Source organism: Acomys minous (genome assembly GCF_964271855.1).
Source record: "Acomys minous genome assembly, chromosome: 10".
Lineage (NCBI taxonomy): Eukaryota > Metazoa > Chordata > Mammalia > Rodentia > Muridae > Acomys > Acomys minous.
This window is the reverse complement of record NC_140491.1, coordinates 30100651-30126949: the sequence shown is the minus strand read 5'-3', so window position 1 is coordinate 30126949 and position 26299 is coordinate 30100651. Positions and strand designations below refer to the sequence as shown.

The window sequence follows — 26299 nt, the reverse complement described above, 5'->3', positions numbered from 1 at the left end:
CACTGCAGAGTGCTCAGGGCCCATCAGGGCTCAGCCTGAGAGCACGTGTTCAGAAGACCCGGCTGGCTCAGCTCCTGCTTATTCTCAAGAGAGAGTAGTTTCCATGCCTGCAAAGATGTGTGCGTGGAGAACATCCAGGGAGGGCCAGGATAACCTGCAGCCATGGAGGAGCCCACAGAGCACAGACCTCCTGGCTGTCCCTGTGTCACCACAGACAGCCATCACAGGGAAACCTGAGCCCTGTTTTAGGTGTGGGTAGGCCCTGGGGAATTGAGTCCTGGGAGGTTAGGCTCTGCCTAACAGAAAAGGATGAAAGGCTGGGCAGGCAGGATGGCTCAGTGGATAAAAGTGCTTGCTGCCAAGCAGGGCAACCTGAGTTTACTTCCTGAAATCCACATGGTACAAACAGAGAATTAGCTCTAAATTTTCCTCTTACCCTACCCCCACATACACCATAGCATGCATTCCCACCATCCACCATAGAAATAGATGTAATTTTTTAAATGAAATATGAGGCATTTGTTCTGTCAGGTCTCCATGCATGGTGGCTTTTGTTCCCGCTTAAGCCAGCTATCTAAGGGGAGCATGGGATTCACAGAGGTATAGGTGGGGCACCTAGGGCTTCTGAAACCAGTCCAGGGTGATGCTAACACGTGTGCTCCTCCTGCCAGGCCATCAAAAATAATGCTGGCTTCCGAGTGTGGATCCTCTTCTTCCTTGTGATGTGTTCCTTCTCCTTGCTCTTCCTCGACTGGTACGACAGCTAGCCCATGGGGGCTGCACCTACCCCTGCACTACTGCCTTGGACACACCATGTGCCAGCATCTGTCTCATCTGATGTGGAGCTGTGTAAGATCCAAGGGCTGGGGAAACACAGCCCCCAAGCCAACATTTGGAACCCATCAGGACCTGAAAATGCATGAATTGCAAGTGCCCTAGGTGGTCTTCAGGGTGGAAGATAAAGGAGTCAGGAGCTGTGCTCCAGGAAAGGCTGCAAGCCTGGCAGAGGCTGAGCAGGGCAGGGATGTGGCACACCTCCTATCCCCACTATGATGCCAGGCCTCGGTCTCCTGCCTTTCCCACACCAGCTGCTTCAGAGGTGAACATGCCTAATGTTTCTAGTCATTGGTTCTAATATGTGTTGATACATGGCCATTTTGTCATAGAAAATAATTCACATCTGCTTTGTCAAGCTAATAAATACAATTACAGCCACTTATTGCAGTCAGCGAGTCTCCACTGAGCGCCTCTGGCTGCCACCTTGCTGGCCAGGCAGACTCTGGTGTCTTCTACTACTCCTCTCTCCTGCCTGGCTCCCCAGCATGTGAACAGCAAAGCCAGAGCCCAGGAGCATGTGAGGCCTAGTTTCTGCCACTGGGTCTCAGTCTCTGTCCCAAGAAGGGTGTGGATCTGAGAAGAGCAGGCCTTCTGCCTCTGTTCCTACACACCCACTCCTCTCAAAGAGACCATGGGGCGCCTGCTGAGAACTAGACGTGTGCAGCACATGGCCTGGGGCCGCACTATCCCTGCTGAAGCATATGCGTGTAGACGGTCCAGTGTGGCTTCACTCCCACAAGCTCTTGATTTGCAGAGTGACCTGGAGAAATTACATTGGGAGAATGCACAGTGGGTAAGGGGCTGCTACTAGGAAACAACGGGGCTTGCCTGCTGCACGCACATGGTCCGTGAGTCAGATCCCTAGCAAGACAAGCATTGGCACATGATTATTGCTCTTTATGCATTCCTCACCCCCTCCCAGCCCCCTTCAAGCGCATGACTGTGTGACACCCCCACACACCTGTGCTAAGTTGTCTATGTTTCTGAATACTCTGACAATAAAATGTTTTGTCTCAGTAGCCCGCCTCAGGAAACACCCGTGAAGTTGATGGTGGTCACCATGCTTGTTCACAAAGGATCTCAGACTATTCGCCATTTATTTCTGACCTACTAAAGAACACTGAGACTTCTGACATGCCCACCGGAAACAACACATTCTGTGAACATAAAAGAAAACAATCATGAATAGCTTTTTCTATTTAATTGTTTTACACATTTAGCTTACCTACTGGCAATTTTGTAAACATATACTTTAATGTCAAGATTCAGATTGAAACATAAACATACTTTTCTTACAAAGATTGTGGACTTAGATAAGATTGTGGACTTCGATATTCTATTTGCAAGGTGCCACATCAGCCCCCCCCACCAGCTGTCCTTCCCTTTCCCACAGCACAGGAGTCACATCTCTTCACAGAATAAAAGCTAAAGTAGCCCTGACTTACCCAAAATTACATTGTCACTTTGCCCACCCAGCTAATAAAACAAAAAACTCAAACTGCACCTGCATACAGGGCTGTACGTGCAAACACATCCGTAACAGGAAAGAAAAGGGCCGGTGGGCTTCCTTCCTATCTAGCACGTCCCCCGCAGACAGCCCACCCACAGGAACACAGCTCAGCGACCCCCAGGCCAGAGCCAGCTCCTTCCCACCCCGTCATTGTGCTCTGCTCAGTGTACACACCAAAGAGAACCTCCCAGAATTGCCCAGGCAGGGGCTGGCAGGGCTGCATCATGGCATATACCTTGCCTTCTCTGTACCACTCAACAGGGCATGTTGGCAGCAAGCACGGGATCACTCTAGATATGGCTATGGAGTAAGGTCTGCAGATAGCAAAGGGGCATAAAAGAAAAAAAAGGAAGCCACCAAATGCACTGCTCTGATGGCCAGACCCCTGGCATATCCAGTGTAAATTATCTTTTGACAGTATCCAGTGAATCCCAGTGAAGGAGCTAAAATGAAGGCTCCTTGGCATGGAGGGTGGCATCTAGCTCTCTAAGCAATGCTGAGATGCGCTTGTTCTTATGCCTGTGGGTGGTCCGCAGCAAGTTTTATTTGCAAAGCAGCATTAGCAAACAGAAGCAATTGCACCGTAAATGGGTAATCTCTAAATTATCGGTAATTATATTTAACGAAATGTCCCTCAAAGTCCCTTTGTTGCCTTCAAGTGACACGTTGTAAGGAACCTGCCCAGCTCGCTAAGCTGACTTCTCAGCAGCTTCGGTCTCCTGTTCTGACAGCTTCTCTTCTGACAGAACTGACATCCATGGCGACACGGAGCGGGTGATGCTCTGCTTGGCCAGGTTGTAGTGGTTTATGACAGTGTAAAATTTCTCCCGGGCACTGGAGTCTTGCTCCGTGTAGTAGCTCTCCAAGCCTTCTGGGATGCACTGGGTGTTCTGGAAGACAGGAGGCCATGGAGATGTTAGTAGACACAAGGGCATAGCAGTTCATGTCTGCAGTTACTATCCCCACCCCCCAAATAGCTCCTAAGCATCTTCCCTGACCTTGCAGGAATATACACTAACATGGACAAAGGGATGGGCCTGCCCTCAGAGGGCATAGCTGTGCAGATTGGCTGTGCTGCAACAGGCACCTGGGCTCCCAGGTTAGTGTCAAGATGTTGTGCCTCCCTTCTCACATCTAACTGGCTGATTGTCCTTGAGATTCAAGGATACTTAACATGTCGGCGAACAATCCAACTGAACTAAGAGGATGAGCACTGAGGAGGGCTCAGTGGGTAAAGGTGTTTGCTGTCAGGTCTGGCAACCCTAGTTTAATCCCCAGGACCTGCATGGTAGGAGGGGGGAGAACCAGCTACTGCAAATTATCTCTGAACTGAGCCATGCAACTGGCGTGGCAACCAAGGACTGCATTTCTTACCTGCCTTATAGCCCTATAAGGTCATGTGACTAACATCAAGCCAAGAGAATGTTGGAGCTGGCCCCCAAAGAGCAGCTGTCCCCCCCAGTGTCCACATCCTCCCTCCTCAGCCAGCCCTGACTGCCCAGAGGACAAAACCTCAAGAGCCACAGGGCAGGGAAAGACTCCAGCCGACTCCCTAGACTGCCTTCCACTTGGGCTACTAAAACCAGCAATACGCTTTCCACCCTGTTGAAGCCATCTGAAGCATGTAGCACCAGTCCTACTCAGATAGGAATATGAGACCCCACAGTTGAGTCAGAGGTGGAGACCACTCTGCCACCACCTGTCATCTGGGACACTCATCTCCTTGAGCCTAGGGCAGCTTAGCAGAGCTGTGCTGAGGCCGTCTGCCTTCCAAGTGTCTCCCAGTCAAAAGAAAGAAAACCTGGTTTTCACCCCATGGCACACAAGGCTGAGTTGCTCTTTCCTCATCTCAGGTGACCTAGTGCTTCCATCTCCAAACTTAGGGTAGGTTCATGGGGCCAGTTGGATGTCCGGCCCTAGAGAATGTTCTATGGATCTCAAGCCTTCTTCCCCTTGCAGCAAAGGAAGGGGGCTGCAGTATGCCCCCACATGCAGGGTTCCTCTTGCCTACACCCAGGTCTGTAGAGTACTTTCAGGCCAACTCTCTCACTCTGAGGTTCATGCCACTCAGAGGCTCCATGAAGCAGATAGGACAGCATAGCTCCAACTGGAACCTCCTGTCAGCATTGTCCACCACCACACACTGGGCCACCCTTCCAGAACGCCGATCCCAGATGCCACCCCCAACTCAAGGACATGGAATATGAAACAGACCTTTCCATCATCACCCTAAGGACAATGGGTCCAACCTGTTCTTTTCCAGAATCTTCCACCAGCATCTTCAGTCCACCAGCACTTGACATGCATGGCCTCGGGTGCAGACCAACTCGGCCTGACCACCTATGCTTTCTGCTGCTGCAGCCCTCACAGATGAGGATACAGCACTCAGGGTGGCTCAGACATGCACAGTGGAAACAAGATGGCACACCTCTAATCCCTGGCTGCTGGGTTCAGTGAGAGATGCTGCCCCAAAGAGGACAGGGAATATATAATTGAGGACACAAGACATTGACCTAGCTTGTGCGTGCGTGCGTGCGTGCGTGCGTGCGTGCGTGTGCGCGCATACGTGTCCTCATCTTTAAAATGTTGCTAATGTGCCACACAACCTGGCTGCTTTTGCTCTAAGGATAAAACTCAGTGTGGGACAGCTCAGAAAGAAGCTGAGCTGTGGCTGTGGCCAAAGATGCTATATACAGAAGAGTGAAATGCTCCAAGCACCCTCCAGAGTACAGCCTTGAGTGTCCTGACCCCGGCCCAGCACAAGGAACCCCCTATACTGCAGAAGAAGATGGCTGTGCCGGCCAGCTAGGACTCTACAACTGATCAAGCGCCTCTTGACTGCACTGGCACCCTCACTCTGTCCTTGACACATACCCCTCCTTCTCCAGTCCTTAGAGAAATGGGAGGAAGGCTACAGTTACCACCTTCACTCCTGTCCAGTCTGGCAGACACACAGCACAGGACCCTGCTAGAACTTTGCATGCAACCAAGACCTGAAGAGCAAGGGCTACTTAAGGCAGGCATGGGCATCTGGGGGCAGCTGAGCAATGGCCCTGTCCTCCGGGCACCTGGCTGAGAGAGGATAAGCTGGTGGTGTCTGACACCTCTCACATAACATGGCCACCAGACGATGCAAGAGACCCTCTGAGGGGCTGATGGTGTCAAGACCCTCAGAAGAAGCTGGGGTTATAGGTGTTCAGTCTGTACCCATATGGAGAAAGGCTTTCACATACCCTTTTGGTAAAAGAAATCAAAGCCTCAGTGACCTACATGGGTGTCCTGGAGGGAGCACAACTGTCACATGGCCTGAGCAGGGGTCACTGTGGAGTGTGAACTGGGTTTCACTATGGCCCAGGCACTTCTTCCATTTGAGTGCTAGGACTGAGGGCACACATCGCGACCCTGGCTCCATCTGCCTTTTAGCTGTCTGCGCACACTCCTCAGCTTGGGCCATTTGGCTGTGGCAAGAAGGCTGCTTGATAGGACTCAAGCTTCTGGGGTCCCCTCTCCCCAGACATCCTGTCCATCCACACTCCCAAGGCTCAGCTGATACACTGAAAGAGGCCCCTAGATAGCATATGCTGAAGAGCTGAAGGCACTGAAGGGCGTGACAACGGCCCTCTAAACCCTGTTTCCTGCTGGTAAAGGGGAAGAGGCACCCCCTTAGGGTCTCTGAGCAGCCATCCAGGGTGAGGGAGGCTCACAGCCCTCCTCTCCAGGTAGTTGTGGAGTGTACACATGTCTGAACACAGGGATGGAGGAAAGCCTCCCCAGCCCACCCAGCAAGCCACTTACACCCCCTAGCTGTATCATCCAGAGCACCATCTGCTCCCATTGAGACACTGATGGAAAGTGTACACGCCCACAGTAGTGCACGTACAGAACTGCCTATGGGGTTCTGGATTCCCAAGGGACTGCAGATCACACTCTCCGCAGGGCCTTTTATACACGCAGATACCCCAGGCCCCTCCCACGCTGCTAGGACTCTGATCTCAAGTCAGCCTGGGACCAGGCCTCCATCCTCATCATCCCTTTTGCACCAACTTCTCCCACAGTACTTGTGCTTGCTGAGTGGAGCCAGCAGTTTTACCCTCTCACTGCGCAGGCAGCCTGCCCCAGACCAGACACAATGGGCCAGGCAGAAAGCCCAGGACAGCTCTGTGGTTGGTGGAACACTGGCCTGTCATCTGTGAGCAGTGACTGCAGGAGGGAGCTGTCCCCTACCATCCTGTTTCCTACAGAGGCGCCACTGTTCCCGATGATGTCAGCCTGAGTCACCTAGCTTCAGGCCAGGTCCTGCCTGCCTGCCTGTCCCTCCTGGCCTTCCTAAACTCAATCTTCCTGTTCATCCACTATCACCCTGGTCTGCCTCTCCATTCCCCATCGTGTCAGCCATCTAGACCCTCTCTTCCCTGCTCCACTCCATCAGCTCACCGCCTGCCTCACTCCATCAGCTCACCGCCTGCCTCACTCCATCAGCTCACTGCCTGCCTCACTCCTCCATCAGCTCACTGCCTGCCCCACTCCATCAGCTCACCGCCTGCCTCACTCCTCCATCAGCTCACTGCCTGCCCCACTCCATCAGCTCACTGCCTGCCTCACTCCTCCATCAGCTCACCGCCTGCCTCACTCCTCCATCAGCTCACTGCCTGCCCCACTCCATCAGCTCACTGCCTGCCTCACTCCTCCATCAGCTCACTGCCTGCCTCACTCCTCCATCAGCTCACTGCCTGCCTCACTCCATCAGCTCACTGCCTGCCCCACTCTTCCATCAGCTCACTGCCTGCCCCACTCCTCCATCAGCTCACTGCCTGCCCCACTCCTCCATCAGCTCACTGCCTGCCTCACTCCATCAGCTCACTGCCTGCCTCACTCCTCCCTCAGCTCACCGCCTGCCTCACTCCATCAGCTCACTGCCTGCCCCACTCTTCCATCAGCTCACTGCCTGCCCCACTCTTCCATCAGCTCACTACCTGCCTGCCCCACTCTTCCATCAGCTCACGGCCTGCCCCACTCTTCCATCAGCTCACTGCCTGCCTCACTCCTCCATCAGCTCACTGCCTGCCTCACTCCTCCATCAGCTCACTGCCTGCCTCACTCCATCAGCTCACTGCCTGCCTCACTCCTCCCTCAGCTCACCGCCTGCCTCACTCCTCCATCAGCTCACTGCCTGCCTCACTCCTCCCTCAGCTCACCGCCTGCCTCACAACATCCAGGTGACCCCTGGGATCATCTCATCATACCCCCTCTTTTTGCTCAGAACTCAGGGCGCCGTGCAGTGTGCAATCTGGCTGTACACTGGGCACTCTCTCACTGCCACTGAACACACCCCAATTCACCTGATACCACTCCATCTCCTACAGCATGGACCAGCATCTGGAAAGGGCAGGTCCCCATACTCCATGCCAAGTCCTCCTCACTCAGCATACACACGCCTGCCTGCCTGCCTGCCTGCCTGCCTCATATTTCTTGAACCAGAAGGGCTTCAGGAAAGCGAGTCTTTGCATCAATGACTCTTGGCTATAGCTGAGCACCCTGAGCCGCCAGAATTGTCTCATGTGGCAAGTATCCTACAGTCGCTGCAGGAAGAAATAAGGGCTGAAAGTCAGAAACCCTGAAGGAGCCTGTGGTGTGAAATGGTGGAGGAGGTCCTGGCTGGGGTACGTGAACTTTCAGCTCTTCTAACTTGCTCTGCCAAGGCATTGCAGTTTCACCTCAGCAAAACTCAGACAGACGTATCCATCCTGCAAAGATCCACAAGCCACGTGGGACTGCAGGCACACACGCCCACTGCCTGCACTGTGCACACTTCAGCAGTGCCAAAGCCTGCACGGCACCATTTGCCGTCAGCTCTGGAAAGTTCAGGACCAGAGTGAGTGGGACATGGAAACCGGTAGCAACTGAACTACACCTCTGCTCTGCTCCATCTCCTACCTCCGCAGAGAGAACATTTCCATGTGCGCAGACGCCAACTTGGCTCCTTCGTGGAACGCACAGGAGAGCTGTAGGCAGGAGGACCCCTTTGTGTGGCTTGGGGTAGGGCTTTCCTCTTGGGCACTGCTGCCTACCCTACCCCCCACTCGGTACTGGAGGAAGTGTCAGCCAGTCACTTTCTGCCCTAGGGGAGGACTCTTCCCCAGTGACCACACGGTGCCTTCTACCTGTCTGGCTGCCCAGGCATGGCCTCCAGTGAGGACCCTCCCACTGTAGGGGCACAGCCAAGGCTCTCCTGCTGTAGGGCAGGAAGGGGTTGCAAAGGCATTCTCACGGGGCCAAGACCTTACCTTCAAGACAAACCCATCAGGGCAGGCACGGTCATACTTGTACACTTTGTAGACGACCAGGAAGACGACACAGGTGAGGAATGCCAGAGCAAAGAGGACCAGCACGGACACCTGCGGGAAGAAGCAGAGACCACCTTGGGGCTGCGAAAACAGCTGACAGGTGAAGGCAGTCACACACACAAAGGCACGTGCACCTGCACAAAGAGCCTGGGGAATCACCTTGTATTGGGCACTTTTTGTATGGCTTTAACTTTTCACCCCATTCATGTGTCACCTTCATGTGTTCCTAGTATTCCAGGATACAAGGAAAGCTCTGTGGACAGACACAAGAAAGCCTCATCATAGGCCGAATGGCTCCCAGGCAACTTGGGCCCTTGACAGAGAAGTGGGGCTGGGATGCACTCAGGGCCCCCCATTTACAGAGCTGAACACCTGTCACCTAGGAAACAGCTGCTCCACAGATGTGTCTGGCCTCTGAGCTCAGGGTGAAGACATTGTCACTCAGACCCCAGGCCACCCTCATGCTGGAGCCACTTAAGCAGAAACAGGAGCTCCACCCTCACCTCTGCCCTCTACAGTGTTTTGAGGACAGCCAGAACTTGGGTTTGGGTTCTTTGGGGCTGTAAGCTGAACACTAGAATGCCCAGCACTGAGTAGACACAAAGCTACAACAGTGTAAATGAGACACGGCTCACAGATGTGCAAGCAACAGTCAAACACCATAAGACGCCTCTGTAGTTGGACCTCAAGGTGCCTGCCTGGCTATTGAGGAGCCTGGTGGGACAAAGATATGTCCTGAGGTGAGGCATAAGATGGAAAAGCATGGGAGATGGTGCAGGATCCCCGGACAGACCCTAGGAGCCAGCGTGGGGTCCAGGTACCACAAACAGCAGTCTGGACAGATACTTCTGGCTTCCTACTTTCTACCCCAGCAGCCCAGATCCTAACACATGTAGGAAAAAGAAGGGGTAATAGCCACCCGCCCTGACAGTGCTAGGTCCATCCAGAGAGGTCACTGCCAGGGGTGGTGGGAGGGTCCAGGAGTGACGACCCTGTCTAAACACTGAACACCAAGAGAGTGAGACTCCTGGCTGCTGCTCCTATGGCCACCGTCCATTCCTTGCCTCTCCCAGGGTCCCACAGATGGCAGAGTAGGATCTCGAGCCAGGTACCTCACCCAGAAACACACCTGGTGTGGAATCTGTCCTGTCAGGGACCCAGGCACACGCCTGTCCTCTCACAGCCCTTGCCCACAGAGCTGAGTCCTGGGCATGCGCACACCTGTAACCCAGGCAGGCACTTCAGGAGGATCAGAAGTTCAAGGTCATTCCCAACTACATAGCAAAGTCAAGGCCGGTCTCAGTCACTTGAGATCCTGCCTCAAAATAAAGTAAAAACATATCAAGGCTAGCAAGATGGCTGCATGGGTGAAGACACTTGCCACCCAGCCTGATGACATGACTCCTGAAAACTGTCCTCTGACCTCCATACAAGTGCTGTGGTGCACACACACACACACACACACACACACACACACACACACACACACACACACTCACACGAATAAAGGTAATTAATATTTTATTAATAGTTTTGTTTTTATTTATTTAATACTTATTAATTTTAATTTTAAAAATCAAAGCTGGGGGACAATGACTATCAGCCTTACAGGTATCAGGAAAATGACAAGACAGGGTGCTAGGGAACCTGCTCCCAGCCCCACAGGTAAATATACAGTGTCCCGCACAAGTGCCTCGGGCTAGGGCCTCACTTGGAAATGAGCCTTCGCACATGCATTGTGTTCAGATGAGGTCATTAGCAGGGCGCTCGTCAAGTCTGACTAGTGTCCTTGTAAAAAAAAAAAAAAAGAGATGAGGCGGAGACACACACTAGAAGGAACACCATGTGCGAACAGGGGCTGGAATAACGCATCTCTAGGTGCACACCCCTCAGCGATGGCAGTAACTGCCACACACAGCAGGACTCTAAGGCAGAGTGCCCCACCCGCATTTTAACTTCAGGCCTCTCTTGCCTCCAGAAACCTGAAAGCATGCATCTGTGAGTCCCCCACTTTGTGGTGCTTTGTTCAGGCAGCCACAGGACTTGTACTAAGGAGCATAGCCTGGCTCACCTTTCTCCCCCCTTCCTCTCCTGCCCCCCCCCCAATTAAGGACAGTTCCCACACACACCTCCTCTGTACTCAGGCTGTGTCTTACCCATTTTCTTACCCTTCAAAGCCCTGGCTAGTCTCCGGATCCCAGGGAGGGTCTGGAACACCTAAACCTTGTTCAGTTGTACAAGCAGGCGCTAACTAACGAGACACAAGCTCCTTCCAGAGTCCAGAGGAACAAAGCATGTCCCAGTTTGGAGACTTGCATGGCCTCCTCCCCTCCCCCACATATACGTACTCATGAGACAATTGGTAACATTCTAGAACACAGAACAAGTTAGACATCTGCAGTACCTCCAGGTTTGGGGAATCTCCCTGAGGTCTGCTCTACAAGGACAAACAGACACCCTGCCTCCCGGAGAGTTAGACCACCAACCATTCATCCCTCAGTCAACTGCGGGACAGAGGAACCAAAACGCACGGGTGGGCTAGCCCTTCACACCAGGGGCTGGAAGGGAGATGGCCAGAGCAGGGCACTCCTTGTGACCCTCAGAGTCTCACCTGTGAAATAGGGGTTCCGGCCCCATGGTGATACTTGTGGTGAGGTCCGTAAGAGCCCATAGGCAGGCACACAGTAGCCACACCATGCCCTTTTACCTAGTGCTGCGGCCTCCATGCAGAAGCTGGAAACCCATGATCTCACATTTGGACCAATGCAAAGGCCTAGATATCAAAGAGGGGCCATCTGGACACCAGGGGAGCTAGGAACCCAGGAGGGACCATGAAGGAAGAGAAATGACCCAGACCGAGCACAAAGCAGGCTCAGTCACGGCTGTGTGTTCACATCGTGGGAGCTCCTCCCACAGCAGCGACTATCAGGGGTGGGAAGTGGACGTTAGGATTGCTGACTGCTATCCAGGTATCCCCTGTGCTCGGCCTGAGTGTAAGCCTTGGGCCCAAATAGAGGGTCCCACTTATGGGCAGAATTCCTGTAACCTAGGGTTACTAAACTACCATTTATATTTAAATATTAAAGTGTTCCCCTAAAGAGCTTATTGCTCAAGACATGGCCACCAGCTAGTAGGCCTACCGAGATGAATGGATGACTGTAGGATTGCCAACTTTCTCAGTGAGGTACTCCATGGGCACGTCCACAGCTGAATAGACTATTTAGAGGTGGGGCCTGGTCAGAACAAGTGAGCACCTGCGGTGGGGGGTGGGGGGTGGGGGATGGGGGGTGGGGGGTGGGGGGTGGGGGGAGGTGCCTTTGAAATGGCATCTTGTCCCTGTCCCTTTACCCCACCCCCCCACTGGCTGCCATGAGTGAGCAGCTAGGCCTCACCAGAGCTTCTCCATTACAAAGCTCTGCCTCAACACAGCAATGAGGGTGTTCCACATGAAAACAAACAAAAAGCCAAACCCACCATGATGTCATGCACTTGTAATGCCAGAACTAGGGAGATAGAGACAGGAGGATATGGCCACCAAACCTAGCATAACCAGTGCTTTTTCACATCCGAGAGAGACCTGCTTTCAAGATAAAGGTGACTGGGGCCTGAGGAGTGACACTCAAGGTTGTCCTCTTGCCTCCCACATAGACCCAATAAACAAACAACAACCAGTGTCACTTCAGTAACACAAATTGGACTGAGACCTCGGAACTTACCAAGGACCTTGGGATAGGAAGGTAACCTGGGTTATCCAGGTGAACCTTCAGCACCTCGTTGGCGTCCTCCTGAGAGAGTAGGGGAGATTCTGGGACAGAGTCCAAAGACTAGGATGGGGGAGAGGCACTTTGAGCTGGCCAATGAAGTTCCAGAAACAGAAAGGCAAGGACCAGATCCCTGGAGCCCCACCACAGTGCAGGCCGGCACACAGCCCACCTCCAAATGAGTACTTACTAAGCAGGTCTGTGGCACCCAAAGCCAACCCAGAACTGTCCACTCAGTGGACAGAGCATGAACACAGCTTATGGGGGTCCAGGCATGTTGGTCTTATTAAGCAAATATTCTCACACAGGATGGAGCTATACCCAGTATAACTTTTTCCTTCGTGGCCTAGGGTGGCCTAAAGAGCCATGGCGTTCCAGACAGGGCTGACTCCCACCCTTCTCAGCCAGAGACAAAACCTAGAGGGCCTGGGTCCACTTTATATTTTGAGATAAGGCTTCGTTAAGTTGTCCCGGCTGCCTGTGAACTGGCAATCCTCCCATCTCGGCCTCACAATTGACTGGAATTGCAGGCCTTGCTGTGAGGCCCGCCTACTGTCATAATTTTCAAACCAGACAAATGTATGTCAAATCAGAAGGGAAAAAAAAGTAATATAACAAAGAGAACAGACTAGACTGGTCTTGAGACCAAGCCTGACACCATTTTCTTTTCTCTTCTATACATGGGGGCCTGTGAGACCACAAGGTCTTACTCCCCGAAGGTCCTACTTTCTCCCATCTTAGGAATCCCCATGCAGCCAGGGAGCCTCCTCAGGGGATCTGAGATTAGCTACCCAAAGTGTCCACCTCAGGAGGTGGCTGAGCAGCCTGCAGGGCCATGCTGTTCCACTGCATCACCCTGGTGTTGACTCGGCACAGGTAAATAAGTGTCACTAGAGAGGCAGGACACGGAGGCAGCTGTGGAGCTCTGATTACTCTGGAGACCTCCTGGAGAAGCATCAGTCTCAAGGGACAGGTAGTTCATTGGGAGGTGAGAGAGAAAGTGGAGGTGAAGAGCAGAGAAGCCTGCAGTATCAAAAATATGCTGACTGTAGCATCATGACCCAGCAGGAATGGGGACACGAGGCAGCTGACTGAGCTACCCATTGGCATACCAAGCAGTGGGAGTCTGGATAAGTCCTTGATGTGGCAAGACCCCAGGAAGCAGGTCAATGATTCTAGGCATCAGGGAAATGCATCACACTGCAAGGAGATGCCACGTCACACCCACTGTAATGGCTGGACCAAGTGCTAGCAAGGCACAGAGGAGATGCTGGAACCCTGTGAATTGCTGATGAAAAATGGTGGCCCTAATCTAACAATCAGTGGGTGTTCCACAACACATAAATTATAAAAATTATCATGGCAACCAGCAGTCCCACCCTTGGGTATTTACCTACAAGAATGAAAACAGGCCTTCAAACAAAAGTTTATACAAAGAAAAACTGCAGTTGCCAAATGATAGAGTCCAAAAGTGGCTGAGTGGGTAAAGAAAATGTAGTAGGTCCATACAACAGAATATTACTTGGCCTTCAAAAGAAATGAAGTGCTGGCACATGCTAACAACAGATGCTAAGTAAAAGTCAGACAGGAAAGGCTGCAGAGTGTCCAATGATGGACACTACGGAAGCAGGAAAACTGATCAGTGGCTGCTGGGGGCTACGGGGAGGTGGGGCTCACTGCTTAGTGTATCTGGGTTGACTCCTAAGATAACGCAATGTTGTGGAACTATGACAGTTGGCAGCTTGGTGACTGTTAAATGTCACTAAACTGTACTTTGGAGTGGTGAGTTTTGTATCTTTATTTTTACCACTGGTTTTTTTTTTTAATGGAACAAGGTAGGAAGGCAAAGATCTGAGAGTATCCATAGATGCTGGTATCCCCAGCAAGAGCAGCCATGAGCAGGAGGTCAGCAGGATCTGAGGAGTTTTCTGGAAAGGAACAACCTGGAATAGACTATGTCCCTGGGTGAGACTGAGGAGGACAGGGGCCTCAGGGTGTGACCCCAGTGAGGATGAGGAGAGGGGGGTTCAGGGTGTGACCCCAGTGAGGATGAGGAGGAGAGGGGGTTCAGGGTGTGGCCCTAGTGAAGCAGGGAAGAGGCATCCTTGGTGCTTAGACCCAGCTTCATTACCAATTACTGCCCAGCATCTGTGCCCACTTAGCTGGCTGTCTTTCATCAAAGTGCCACAGTTTATGCATGGGTTATAATCACCCAAACGGCCAAGACACTGGGTGCTGACCAGTTCCCACAGCACTTCCCACCAGGCAGAAACCAGCAGAATCCTAGCCAGGGAACAGCAGGAGAGCCGCTCCTAACCATACTGGCATGGGGTTGGTGTCCTAGGATGTGGAAGTCTGAGTCCTGCCATGTTCACCCCTGTTACGGCTGAGCTTGGAGCTACTCCTTACTGAGAAGAGCGAGCTTGGTGTTCTGATGCTGCTGCCAAGGGCAAGAAAAACAAGGCTCACAAAGGCCTAAGCAGGTCGATGGCGTTAGGTCACTTGCTGTCTCTGTGCCCCATGCCTGGAGGAGAAACCTTTTGCTGACTAATGCAGTACAGGGAAAAAGAAAAAAAAAATCCCTCAGAGAATGAATCTTGAAACCTTCAAGTATTTACAGAGCTAAATATTTTTAGGGACCACGCAGAAGAGAATACAGACACATACCCCCCAAGGTGATTCAACCTGTGCCTTATGCAAGTTGGGAAGAAGCCCCCATTCCATAGCTGGACCCAGAGTTTGTGGTATTTAAGTACCACAGTCATGGTATTTAAAAGAATGTTTCTAAGGTCTCTGTTGCCACCATGAATGAAGACCCCACCCCCACCCCCAACACTCTAATCGATGTAGGAAAACTGCATTGTCGTTTATAAACAGTTAACAAGGGTGACTTAGAACCTGCCATGGGGATTATTAGAGAGTGTGGAAAGCAGGCACACAGGAAGCTCAAGGTCATTAAGGACGATCAAGAAAGAAACAAACCACCCACAGCATCATTTGCAACAGCATGCCAAGGGACGTCTCCACTGCAGCACTGACTGCCAGTGTTGAGGACCATCCTAAAGTGGCCTCTCTTAAGATATCCTCCTGGCTCTTCACTGACCTTGAAAGGTGGTCCTGGGCAAGGCTGGCCTTAGAATTTCTCAAGGCTAGAACGGTGGTACCAGAATGGGGTGTGGCTCCATCCTAAAACTCTTAACTGGATGGAAGAGGGGAGGTGTGCGGACCTTGGAAGACGCAGCACTCTTCACTCTTGACAGCCACAAAGCACAAAGAGCAGAAGAGAACCTGGCAGAACCTTCCCTGAGCCTGCCTCACTGTGGAGCATCCATCTTCCAGGACATTAAGATACGGTCCCGACAGCCCATTACACACTGCCTGCATGAGTGGGAAAGCACAGATTTTTTTTTTTTTAATGTTTAAGTTTAGTTTATTTGAGCAACATCTTAGCCTGCATTTACTCTCAGTGTAAAAACACCTCTGATTAATTAAATGGCTGCTCTCCCCGTTGACTCAAGCCTCATTGGAAGCCCAGGCTTTTGGCTGCCACAAGGTGATTCATCCTGCTATCCCTGTATAGCAATCTTACAAAGCCTCCCTGCCCCCAGCTGTTACCTAGCAACCAACCTAGCAACCTTTCAGCCAAGAGATTAACCCTCCCGTGATAACCACAGTGTAATATCCAAAAAGACAACTTGGTTTCAAGGGTGCCCTCCGAAGTGAGGAGTGATGGGCACACGTTAACAACACAAAGGAGAAAGAGGCTCACGTATGCACACAACTTCTCTATTGCTTCAAGGTCTAAAAGGCAGGTTCTCCTTCCCCCAGTTTACATACATATAAAGGAAGAGACCCAAACTATCATCAGCAAAATGGTGTGCTGCTCCTACCAACACTGTGGATAGTTCCCTGGTGGGAGGGTCAGAGGGTGGGTTCCTGAGTCCAGACAATCTGCTCCTTCCCCAAACCCCCATGTTCAGAACAGACACCCCTCAACCTTTAACCAGTTGATGCTATATGCATAACAGCCATGTGGCCTATTGTATGTACCCACTCATGGATATGGAAAATATCACTAAGTCTTAAAGGCCAAGAGAACTTTCCAGAAAGATAAACACTCACATTTACAAAGGCCTCCAGCCCTCCAAATGTCTCTACTGCTGTGCCAGACCATGCCCCCATCAAGAAAAGCACAGAACCTCAGGAGACACTACATCCAACTGTAGAGCTGACTAAACTGCGCTTTGCCTGGGTGAAACTCCCAGGTACATGTGAGGAACTAACTTTCTGGTTCCTAAGCATCTTAGAGCTGACAGAAGCAAGGGCCACCCTTAAAACATGGGCCATCCGTCTGAGTCAGCCCTCAGTGCGCCAGGAGGCTGCTCACCTCAGCATGCTGGGAGGAACCAGCTCTTGGAGCTAGGTCGCAGGAATCCATGACTGAGGCCTTGGTCATCTGCTGACCCTGTGGTAACCGTCAAGTGTCCCCTATAGAGCGCATATACCCATCCATGACCCAGTAGAAGGCTAGATCAGGAGAGCTGCCGGCTGTTAAGGAGCCCACAGGGACACCCAGGAACTCATGCCAAGCCTCCTCCATAGGAGTCCACCAGGATGATGGATGGGCCACTCATTTACTTAGCTAGCTCTTACTGAGAGCGCGGTAAGCGCCAGAGAGATGGTATCAGAGACTCTGGCAGTGCTGGCCCAAGCTACGTCTAAGTGCTGTCTGCGCACACAAGCCCTACACCTTCATTTTTGGGCCAATATCCATGCCTCAGGGGGCTGGCTGCTAGGGCCTGGTTTCCTCTTCAAGGTCATGAAGCAGGTCAAAGAGCTTCTGCTCCGTGAGACCACTCGTCAGTACCTGCTTGGGATATCAGATCCCAGGACCATTGCCCAGAGGGAGGTATAGGTTAGCCTAGCTTCTTAAAGGAGGACGGCTGGGAGGTAGGGCTGGGAATTGCCACACAGAAACAAGATATATGAGGGGAAAGGATGCTGTCAGGGGTGTCATCTGGCTTGGCTGCTGGAGCAGGAGGGAGAGCTGGGGTCTGCTGGGTGCAAAGCAGCTGTCAGTGGTAGTTGTGAGACAGGGTTTGAGAGTCAACAGAGGAAAGGGGTGTGGTGAGACACCCCTTGCAAGTTGTGGCCTCCACTGCTTCACCAAGAGCAGGCTCCTAGCGCTCCAGCTCTGCCTGCATCGCCCCTTGACTATCATGGAGAGAAGGGCGGCATCCCACTTCCTAAAGCGTTTGTTGGAGTCAACAAGATGAAACACTTGCTTCTGGAAGCACTGCCTCCTTCCTGGCAGAGGGCAACAGGAACTTGGGATGAGCTTATTTCTGAGAGCCATGGTGTCAAAAGAGCGAGGGGGATGGGCTTCTGCCTGGGGCTGGAGCTTGGGTCATGGGAGTTCATAATGGCTTTAGAACCCGAGATGAGGGGAGTCCCCACCATCTTAGGGGTGAGTCATGAAGAAGGCACAGAGGCTAGGTTTAGGAAACACTGACAGCGGGAGACTAGGCAGTACTGCAAGTGTAGAGCAATCCTCTAGTGGGTCCCCACTGTATCCAATATCTTCCCAGACACCTGGGAGATAGCAAAGAGGTGAGGTAGGCCTCCTGAGACCAGAAGTCTCCACACTGGGATGGTAGACACTGTCTAAGGTCTTCCTGGGTCTTCTGAGCCCTAAGGTTCTGGGCAACAGAAGCCAAGTAACCGTGCAGAGGCCCAGCCATGACTGCCTGGAGCCCTGGGGCCAAATGTGCGTCACCTGTGCCTTAGGTAAGGGACCTAGGGACCTGCCTCAGGTGAGCATGTGAGAAAAACACAAGCCAAGAACAGCAGAGGGGACAGAGCCCGGCACACAGAGGCACAGAGGGAGAGGATATGTGGACACCATACTACTCACGGACTTAAAGTGTGATGGGGACCAAAAAATCCAATCAGACATGAGAAACCAGGACATGCTCAGGCAAGACAGCATTCAGACAGTGTGGCTTTGACATTCAGGTTTGATCCTGTACCTGATCCCAAGTACATGATACTGGTGGGCAAAAAAGTGGCCACAGAGGGCAGCCATACTGACCCCATAGAAGAACAAAGATGCTGACTTTAAGCCAATCTGTCTTAATACTGTCCATGAACCTCAAACATATTAGGAACCACCCATTGAGCCGGAAAGAGCAGCTCGTTGTACGTGATGCCCTTCCATACCCACAGGGATGCAGACACAGACCTCTGTGCCTCAGGCCCCTATCTGGGAAGCATACCAGCTGTTACTTGCCGGGACAAGGAAGGAGGCTTGGAAAGTGAGATGTGTCACCTGTGCCTTAGGGAAGGCACCTATAGAGCTGCCTCAGGTGAGTGTGTGAGAAAAACACAAACCAAGAACACCTGAGGGGAGCCTGGCACAAAGAGACACTCAACAGATGGAGAGGATGTGTGGTACCACGCTGCTCACTGACCAGCCTCACCAGGGACACCGGATAAATGACATTCATGGAACCTACTGCACCAACAAGATGCAGGCAGCAGTGAGAAGCAACTGGGGGCAGAAGGAGACTTGTTTTCCAAATTCCATGAAGACACTCTGCTCTTCTGGATTCCCTTGCAGCTAGGAATGTTGTTGGTCTCCGAGCTTGCCTTCTGTGGTTCCCACAATCACCCCAAAATTAAGTACAGACACACTACAATTCGCCAAGGGTAGGTATGCACCTGCACACCCATGAGTAGACTGCTCACACATCCTAATGGGGATGACCATCCATCCATCGAGGACTATTTATCTTAGTAAGTCTGAGAATGTCTCCGAACTAACCCCTTTGAATCTGGACCACAGCCACCATTTTATTTTCTCTTAAATCATTCCCAAACAGTGAGGTTTCCAGAATATCAACATCCTAGCTTGTTCCTCAGCAGACACCACTTTAGGGAGCACACCCTTGCTGTGAGGAAGGCTCCTCCTATCAGGGCTCACTGGAACTTCGCCCTCTCAGCAGCCGGCACCAGAGGTATCAGGAGGTACAGAAGGATTGGAGGTTGAACACATGGGCTCTGCAGCCAGGCTGACTCTGGTCATGGCTCTGCCCTAGAGAGTTGGGACCAATGAGCCCACAGTCCCCTCCCCACCCCCACGCCCATGAGGTGGGGCACAGGAAAATAGCCTGCTCATGTGGCCGCTCCTTGGAGGAGCTTGCCTAGGCACAGAGCCCTGCCTGGATGGGTATAAGTGTCTTGGGCTGTGTGCTTTCCTCCTGCAACTGCCAGGCAAATACTTCAATATTTGGCAAATGTTTGTTCATGTTTATTGCCTTCACCTAAAGAGAAGTTCATGGGTGGCTTTTCCCTGTTATAAAAATGAACAATACCTGCCGCTGGTTTGCACACCATGGATACGTAGAATCATATTCTGTTCTTGCCTCACCACAGCCTGGCAGCTGCCTCCTAGCCTACAGGCAGCAGCTCAGTCTGCAACCACTCACCTTAAACCTCTCGGTGACTCCTTCCGTGATGCTGACGGTGAACTCGGCTATCTTGGGAGGACGCGCTTTGCCTTTCTTGCGCTCAGGTTCATATTCAGTCTTAGTTTTCACAACGACCTTAGCCAGGAAACGGAGAGGCGTACGGTCAGTGGTAAAACCAGCTATGTTGAGACACATTCTGCCCCGAGCAGGTGGGTCTGGGCCCTGTCAAGTTCAAAGATACCCACTATCCCTCCAGGCCGTGAGAGCAGTTTCTGGTCTGCAGGCACTTTCAGAGACAGTGCCTATTCATGGTCCTATAGCAGTCCCGGAGACAACACAGAACTGGGGGACAGAGAACTGATGCTCACTGGCCAAGGCCACAGGGCTAATGGCTGGCAGACAGAGCACCCACTATAGAAAAGCTCTGGCCCAGGGAATGGAGGGGGCACCTCTACTGTCCTACTGGCTTTTCTATGCCACCCACCTGCTGGGCACGTGTGTCACTGGAGAAGACCTAAACACAGCTGTCTAGGCAGCTAAGAACTGGCACCTGGAAAGAAGCTGCTCTGGGGTCTCTTTTGCTTTTTCTTCCCCTCTCCCCGCTTCTGTGAACCTGGAAACCTATTCATCCTCCCTGTACAGACTGCCCTGTAGCCCTGCCAATTTGACACCAACCTGGTGACCCACACTACATCCTCCAGGGACATTCCTATCTCAGCCTCCCCAGTTCTGCCTCTGCCGGGGCTCCATTGCCTTTCTGTTTCCCTTGGACAGGGAGAGAGAGGTCAAGGAATTACCCACTTCGAATCACCAAGCTCACTCCCCAGTGCAGGTGCCCAGCACTGGCTCTGGGCCAGCGGACCAACCACCCCCACCCCCACCCCCCGCCCCGCTCTAATTCTCCTGGAGGGAGTATGTCCTTTGTTGTTTCCAGGGCTTGGGAGACACCCACTTGCCCTGACAGTGAGACAAAGGGAACTGAGTGACTCAGGACAGGTCCCAGGCAAGTAACTAGAGAACTCTTCACTCCATCCATGACCTGTGGAGCCAGACTCAAGAGCAGTCTTAGGGGTAAAAGTGGGCTATGCCCGTCACTGAGCCTGAGAGCCCTGAGCGTCTGTGTATGCTGTTAGTTTCCTTTCTAGCGTGGCACTCTTCTGCAGTAGACAGAGGGGTAGCCTCCCCTTCAAGGCACCATATTCCCAAGACAGCACCGAGCAATGCCCTAACATCCTCTTATCCCAGCTGTCCCCACGTAGCCTTGTGACCTTGAGCAGGTCTGCATTCACTTCCCTTGACTGTGAATACAGAAGGCTTCTTTGTGTCTCATTTATAACCTGCAGGGTATAAAGCCTGTGTCATCCAGAGCTGTGCCAGGGAGGACATCTGTGGCCCACCTAAAATTTAGCCCACCTAAAATTCAAACTGCATCTACCACTAACTGGCAGGCAACCTTGGAGAGCTCCATTAAAACTCTCTAGTCTAGACCTCCATTGCCAGCATCTGTCCAATGGTAGTGGCGGCCACGCAGCAATGTGGGCACGTTGAAGTTCAACCTACCAAGTGCACAAGACAGTGCCTGGTGTGGCAAGTGTACCTAACTGATGTCAGGCAAGGCTGTCCCTGATGTTACTGGCAGCCATCAGCACTGGTGCATATTCTCAGGAGGATGCAGCCTGCACTCGGAAGTCACATCCCCCACCTCCCTGAATCTTGTCGCGTGTGTGAGGTGTCCAGTTATAAAGCAGAGTGGAAATAGCAGCAAGGCTAGAAACTTCTATATCCCGGAGGCCAGTGACCTTCAGCATGATGACCTTGGGTGCATTTGGCGAACCCTGAGTGTCTCTCTCTTCTGCTTGTTGACTTTGGAAGCCTTCTAGCTCAAGGACCTGTTCCTACAGGAATACCCTTCTCTGAAGCATCCCCATCAGTTACCCCAGAGAGGAGAGACTCTGACCCTTACAGAGCCACCTAGCCTACCCCTGAGCAACAGGGATGATGGGCAGAATGTGGGAGCTGCCAGAAGCCCTCCTCCTGGTGGCCAACCGTGCCGGGCAGTTCTGGAACAGAACACACTGAAGGCAAAAAGACGAGGCTTGGGCCAAGCAGAGGAAATCCGCCCGATAGAGGTGCTGCTCCAGGACACAGAGTTTCTGCTGCTCCTTGGCTGTGGGATAGGGCTTCTCAGGACCAACCCCTGATACTTCACCCTAGGGTAGAGGCCAAAGACTCAACCAGCCCCGGCTCCTCGTATGAAGGCTAGCCTGGGCCAACAGCTGTGGTGTGGGTACCGGTATGACCAGCTGATCTCCCTTTCCCAAAACGGAGACATCTGCAACCAGCCCCTTCCCTGCTCCCATATTGTTGTCTCCCTCACTCTAACCACCACACCCCCAAGAGCAGACAATAGAATTAGGGGAACAAAACCACTTTGGGAAGCTAAGCTTAGAAGCGAAGGCAGCCTCTACCAGCGAAGACCCACTGTAAGTCCCTTCTACACTCCATTCTACTGCCCAGCGAACGCACAGCCTCTTTATAGGGAAAGAAACAGAGACAATAACGTGGGGCTACTAGAGAGCAAGCTCCCTTTGTGTGTAGGGACTGTAGACGCAGCAGGGCGTGTAGCTTTACATTAGAGTGTTGTGATGCTATCTTCTACTTTAAGGATGGAATTTGCCTTTAAATGTTAAGGCTTGAAAAAAAATATCTTTGTGGAGCAGTGATACCCCCACTGGATGTATTCAAGAGGGGGAAGTCTTTAAGTCAGAAGAAAAAAAAAATGCATCAGGGTAAAGATCGTCCTGGTTACACTAGCACTATCGGGGCTAGAGCTCAGATCTGGGGATTTCACAAAAGGAACAAAGAGGAAAGAGCACACACCCAGTGAGGCAAGTGGAGCTTGAAACCGTACTATCCAGGAAGGCAAAAGGCCAGCTCGCTGAGCTCAGTCCTGACCCCCAAGACTACTGTACCAACAAGCAACGCTCCTCTCTCCTCATAAGATTCCCCGCCCCCCCCCCCACGCGCCCCAAATCAAGAGGGGTATTTCTACTGAGGAGTCTTGCTAAGACGAAGGTGTCACCTAAGGCAGGGGGGCCTCCAGCATCACCAAACCCAGTATCACGAGGGTACATTGTGCTAGCCCTGCCTTCCTCCTCCTCCTGGCTGAGCCCGCCCCCACCTCTCAACGCGCACAAGGCGTTTCTTTTGTTTCACTTGCAGCCTAAGATTTAGGGGTGCAGACTCAGCAGCGCGGCAGTGTAGGGGAGCATACCTTATCCGGGGGTGGGAACTGCAGCTGGTTGACATCGAGGGGCGTCATCAGGGGAATAGTGTCGAAGCCATCCTCTAGCAGCGGCTGCTTGGTGCCCTTCTCTGCGAAACTGTTCCCCAACTTCACCATGGTTGCGAAAGACTCGAGGCTGGGGCCTGCGGAGGGAGGGCCGTGTAGGGGTCAGGGCAAGCGGCAGCCAGGCGGGGCGGGGCACAGCACAGCCAGGAGGACTCCACACACCCACCCGCTGTCCCCATGTCCGCCGTCCCCGCCTGGTCTCCCCAGAGAGGTGGCGGAGACGCGTCGATCGCAGCTAGATCAGGGTCTCCGGACTGTGCATTGACAGACATTTCTAGATTCCCATCCCGCAAGGTACATCACAGCCGGGAAAGGGGACGCCACCCATGCCTAGCCTTTCCGGACGCGTACCCTGTCCTGCCGCGCTGTCCTCCTGCGCGTCTTCCGCAGCCCTCTGCGTGAGAGATGCTCGACCACCCGCCCCACTCGCCACCCGCACTCACCCCACGCCCGGCTCCAGCAGCTCTAGGTTCCAGGCGCGCACCAAGGCTCCGCGTCGCCTGCTCCCGCGCGCAGCAATGGCGGAGGCGGCGCCGCGGCCGGGGGATCAGCGATTGGGTTCTGCGCCTCCCGCCTCCGCGCGCCGCCTCCTTCTTGCCGCTCCCGGGGGCCGCGCGCGGGAGTGCGCGTGGGGCCGCGCCGATGCACCTCTGCCTTGACGCAGCGCCGCCCGCGCGCGGATCGGTCTCACAAAGGAGCACGCGGCTGCGGTGGGGGTCCCCCGGGGACCCCGCGCGCGCCCTGACCTGGGGAAGGAGAACTAGAGATTTCCAAGGCCCGGCTGAGGGAACACCCAGCGGGTTGTGCAACCCTGGGGTGGCGGTCGGGCGCCGGGTGGTCCGGAGGGAGGAAGGGAAGGGAGAGGGAGGTGCTGGGAAGCCCCGAAGGTGGAGGGAGGCACGGTGCTGGCCCACTGCCAAGTAGATCTGAAAATCCTGAAGGATGATGAAGGTTTTCGGAGGACAGTGTGGGTGACCGGCCTCAGTGGCCCTTAGTATGAGGCTTAGTGGGAGAGGGATGGAAAATGAGGGCGGGTTCCTATAAAAATTAAAAAAAAAAAAGGTGTTTTCGGGATGTGAGGTAATGCTGTCCCACGAGGGACGCACGCCTAGGTTGTGTGGTGTGTGGAGGGGTGGAGTTTGGGGGAGACAAAAGGACAGGTGTTCAAAGTTAAGGGTGCCTAGCAGGAGAGCTAGGCTAGCCAAGCTGTCTGCGGACACCAGGTAAGGGAAAATGGGAATCTTCTCACGCAACCTTAGCAAGCCTAGATAGTACAGAGACCCAGAAGGATGAACCAGGTTCTAGCCTGAACCGGTGCTCCAGACAGCTGTCACCGCTACCGGATGAAGGCCAATGCACTTTACAGACCACTAGGCAGCCTGGCCTACAGGTTGCAGGGAAGGAAACACTTTGATGGGGGAAGCTAAAGCGAAGCTGCAAAAGGAGGAGTAGGAGAGTAGGGCTGCGGGCGGGCGCCTCACCATCCTCGACCACCATCCTGTTCCCGTAAGAGCTTTAGATGTTCCTATGGCCGAAACTGGGGCTCTCTGACATCCCCCGAGAGAACCCTGAGGAATAACTGAAACCTGACCCTTCAGGGACAGTCTATAAGTCCAGATTCCAAACTCTTCAGGAGGACCCCTTCTTTAAAAGTTGGGGGTGGGGGGAAGGCAGTGCTGCCAGGATTTCCCTGCTCATCAGGCTTCTGGCAGTGTCCAAGCTGCCTTTGAGTCGAGTTAGGTCAGCTTGGCTAGGGACCAGAGTCCCCTCTAGGGTGCTTTTTCATGCCTCTTCAGGCAGAGGGAAGGGGGTCTGTAGGCTCTGACCTTTTCTAAACCTACTTTATTTGAGGTTCTTTAATGTTTATCCTTCCCTTTTAACCCACCTACCCTACATAGGAGAGAAAAGAGGTTAATGGGAACAGGAGAAGGTGACCTTTTTGGACTCAGTTTCTGGGAGCGATTCCCCTTAGTCGGCAGGATTTCAGCAGACCAGCAATTCCACCAAAGTTGCTGCTGGAACCCAGAGCGCCCAAAGCGGTGAGTCTCCAAGTGGAGTGATGAACAGCCAAACAATATCAAGACCCAAAAAGCCCCGCCTCAGAGCCCGTACTAAAATGTGTTTCAGCTGGTAAAAACCAAGCCTCAGAGCCCGTACTAAAATGTGTTTCAGCTGGTAAAAACCAAGCACCCACAGGAGGTGGTTTGTCTTCTGGTGGATAAACGTCACCTGTTCTCTCACAAGTCTGCTCCCCATCCCACACTCGGGATCAAAACAAAACATGTTTACATCCACTACAGGGGTTGAAGACACCTGTCTGACATCAGGTGGCCCTCTTGGCAGCTGAGAAAGGAGTTAGAAACCACCCAGGCATCAGCCTCCAGGTATCAGGAGGCTCACCAGTCAGGCTGTCTGGTTTGTCCAAGAGAAGGGCTTTATCTCTATCCCAGACTCCAGCTATTTTCAGTTCCCAGCACTAGCCTACTCACAGCACTAGCCTTTGTGAATCCATTCATGAAGCAAAAGGGTTCCCTCTCCCTCCAAGACTGCCAAGGATCAGGCTATCCCAGAGGCAGCTACGGTTATGCTGTGGCTTGCTGGCTTGGGCACTGCTCTTTCGTTCTGTGTGGTCTTCTTTGCTTGTATCTGGGCCCCATGAAGGGCACCAGAAATGCAGAGTGCATAAGACACACTGTCACCCTCTTGAGGACACAGCATCAGCTCTCACCAAGAGATGTGACAGAGAGTCAGAACCGGGACATGCTCAGGGGAGGAAGTATGTGCTGGCAGGTCAGAAGGCAGAGGCAGCGTATCACTTCCTGTGGCTCCCGGAACACAAACTAGGAGCTCTACAAGAATGGAAATGTATTCACAGCTGTGGGAGCCGGAAGTCCATAGTCAAGGTGTGGGCAGGGCCCCACCCCCTCTGGAGGCTCCAGGGGGAGAACCTCTCCCTCTTCTGGCCTTGGTGACACTCCTTGGCTTGTGGCCACATCACTCTAACCTGTCTCCACACTACCCCCCCC

At 52.9% G+C, this 26299-nt stretch overlaps 2 protein-coding genes across 4 annotated transcripts in view; one reads left to right on the top strand and one right to left on the bottom strand.

Moving 5' to 3' along the window:
• Positions 1-1215, top strand: part of STX18 (syntaxin 18) — a 91738-nt gene extending 90523 nt beyond the window's left edge. For both annotated transcript variants that reach the window (XM_084797775.1, XM_084797776.1), the window contains one exon: positions 672-1215. In XM_084797775.1, coding sequence (XP_084653901.1) covers positions 672-767 — 96 coding nt within the window. In that variant the 3' untranslated portion in view covers positions 768-1215. The remainder of the gene's footprint in view (positions 1-671) is intronic.
• An 808-nt stretch (positions 1216-2023) lies between these two features.
• NSG1 (neuronal vesicle trafficking associated 1) lies at positions 2024-24027 on the bottom strand. Of its 2 annotated transcripts, none has more exons than XM_084797777.1 (5): positions 23717-24027; positions 23196-23350; positions 19940-20056; positions 8632-8742; positions 2024-3237 (listed from the first exon to the last, which is right to left on the bottom strand). In XM_084797777.1, the coding sequence occupies exons 2-5, from the start codon at positions 23322-23324 to the stop codon at positions 3037-3039; spliced, it is 558 nt and encodes a 185-aa protein (XP_084653903.1). In that variant the 5' UTR covers positions 23325-23350; positions 23717-24027; the 3' UTR covers positions 2024-3036. The 2 variants fall into 2 exon arrangements, with proteins under 2 accessions (XP_084653903.1, XP_084653904.1); XM_084797778.1 differs by having other exon boundaries at positions 23625-23726.
• Positions 24028-26299: the final 2272 nt, after the last annotated feature.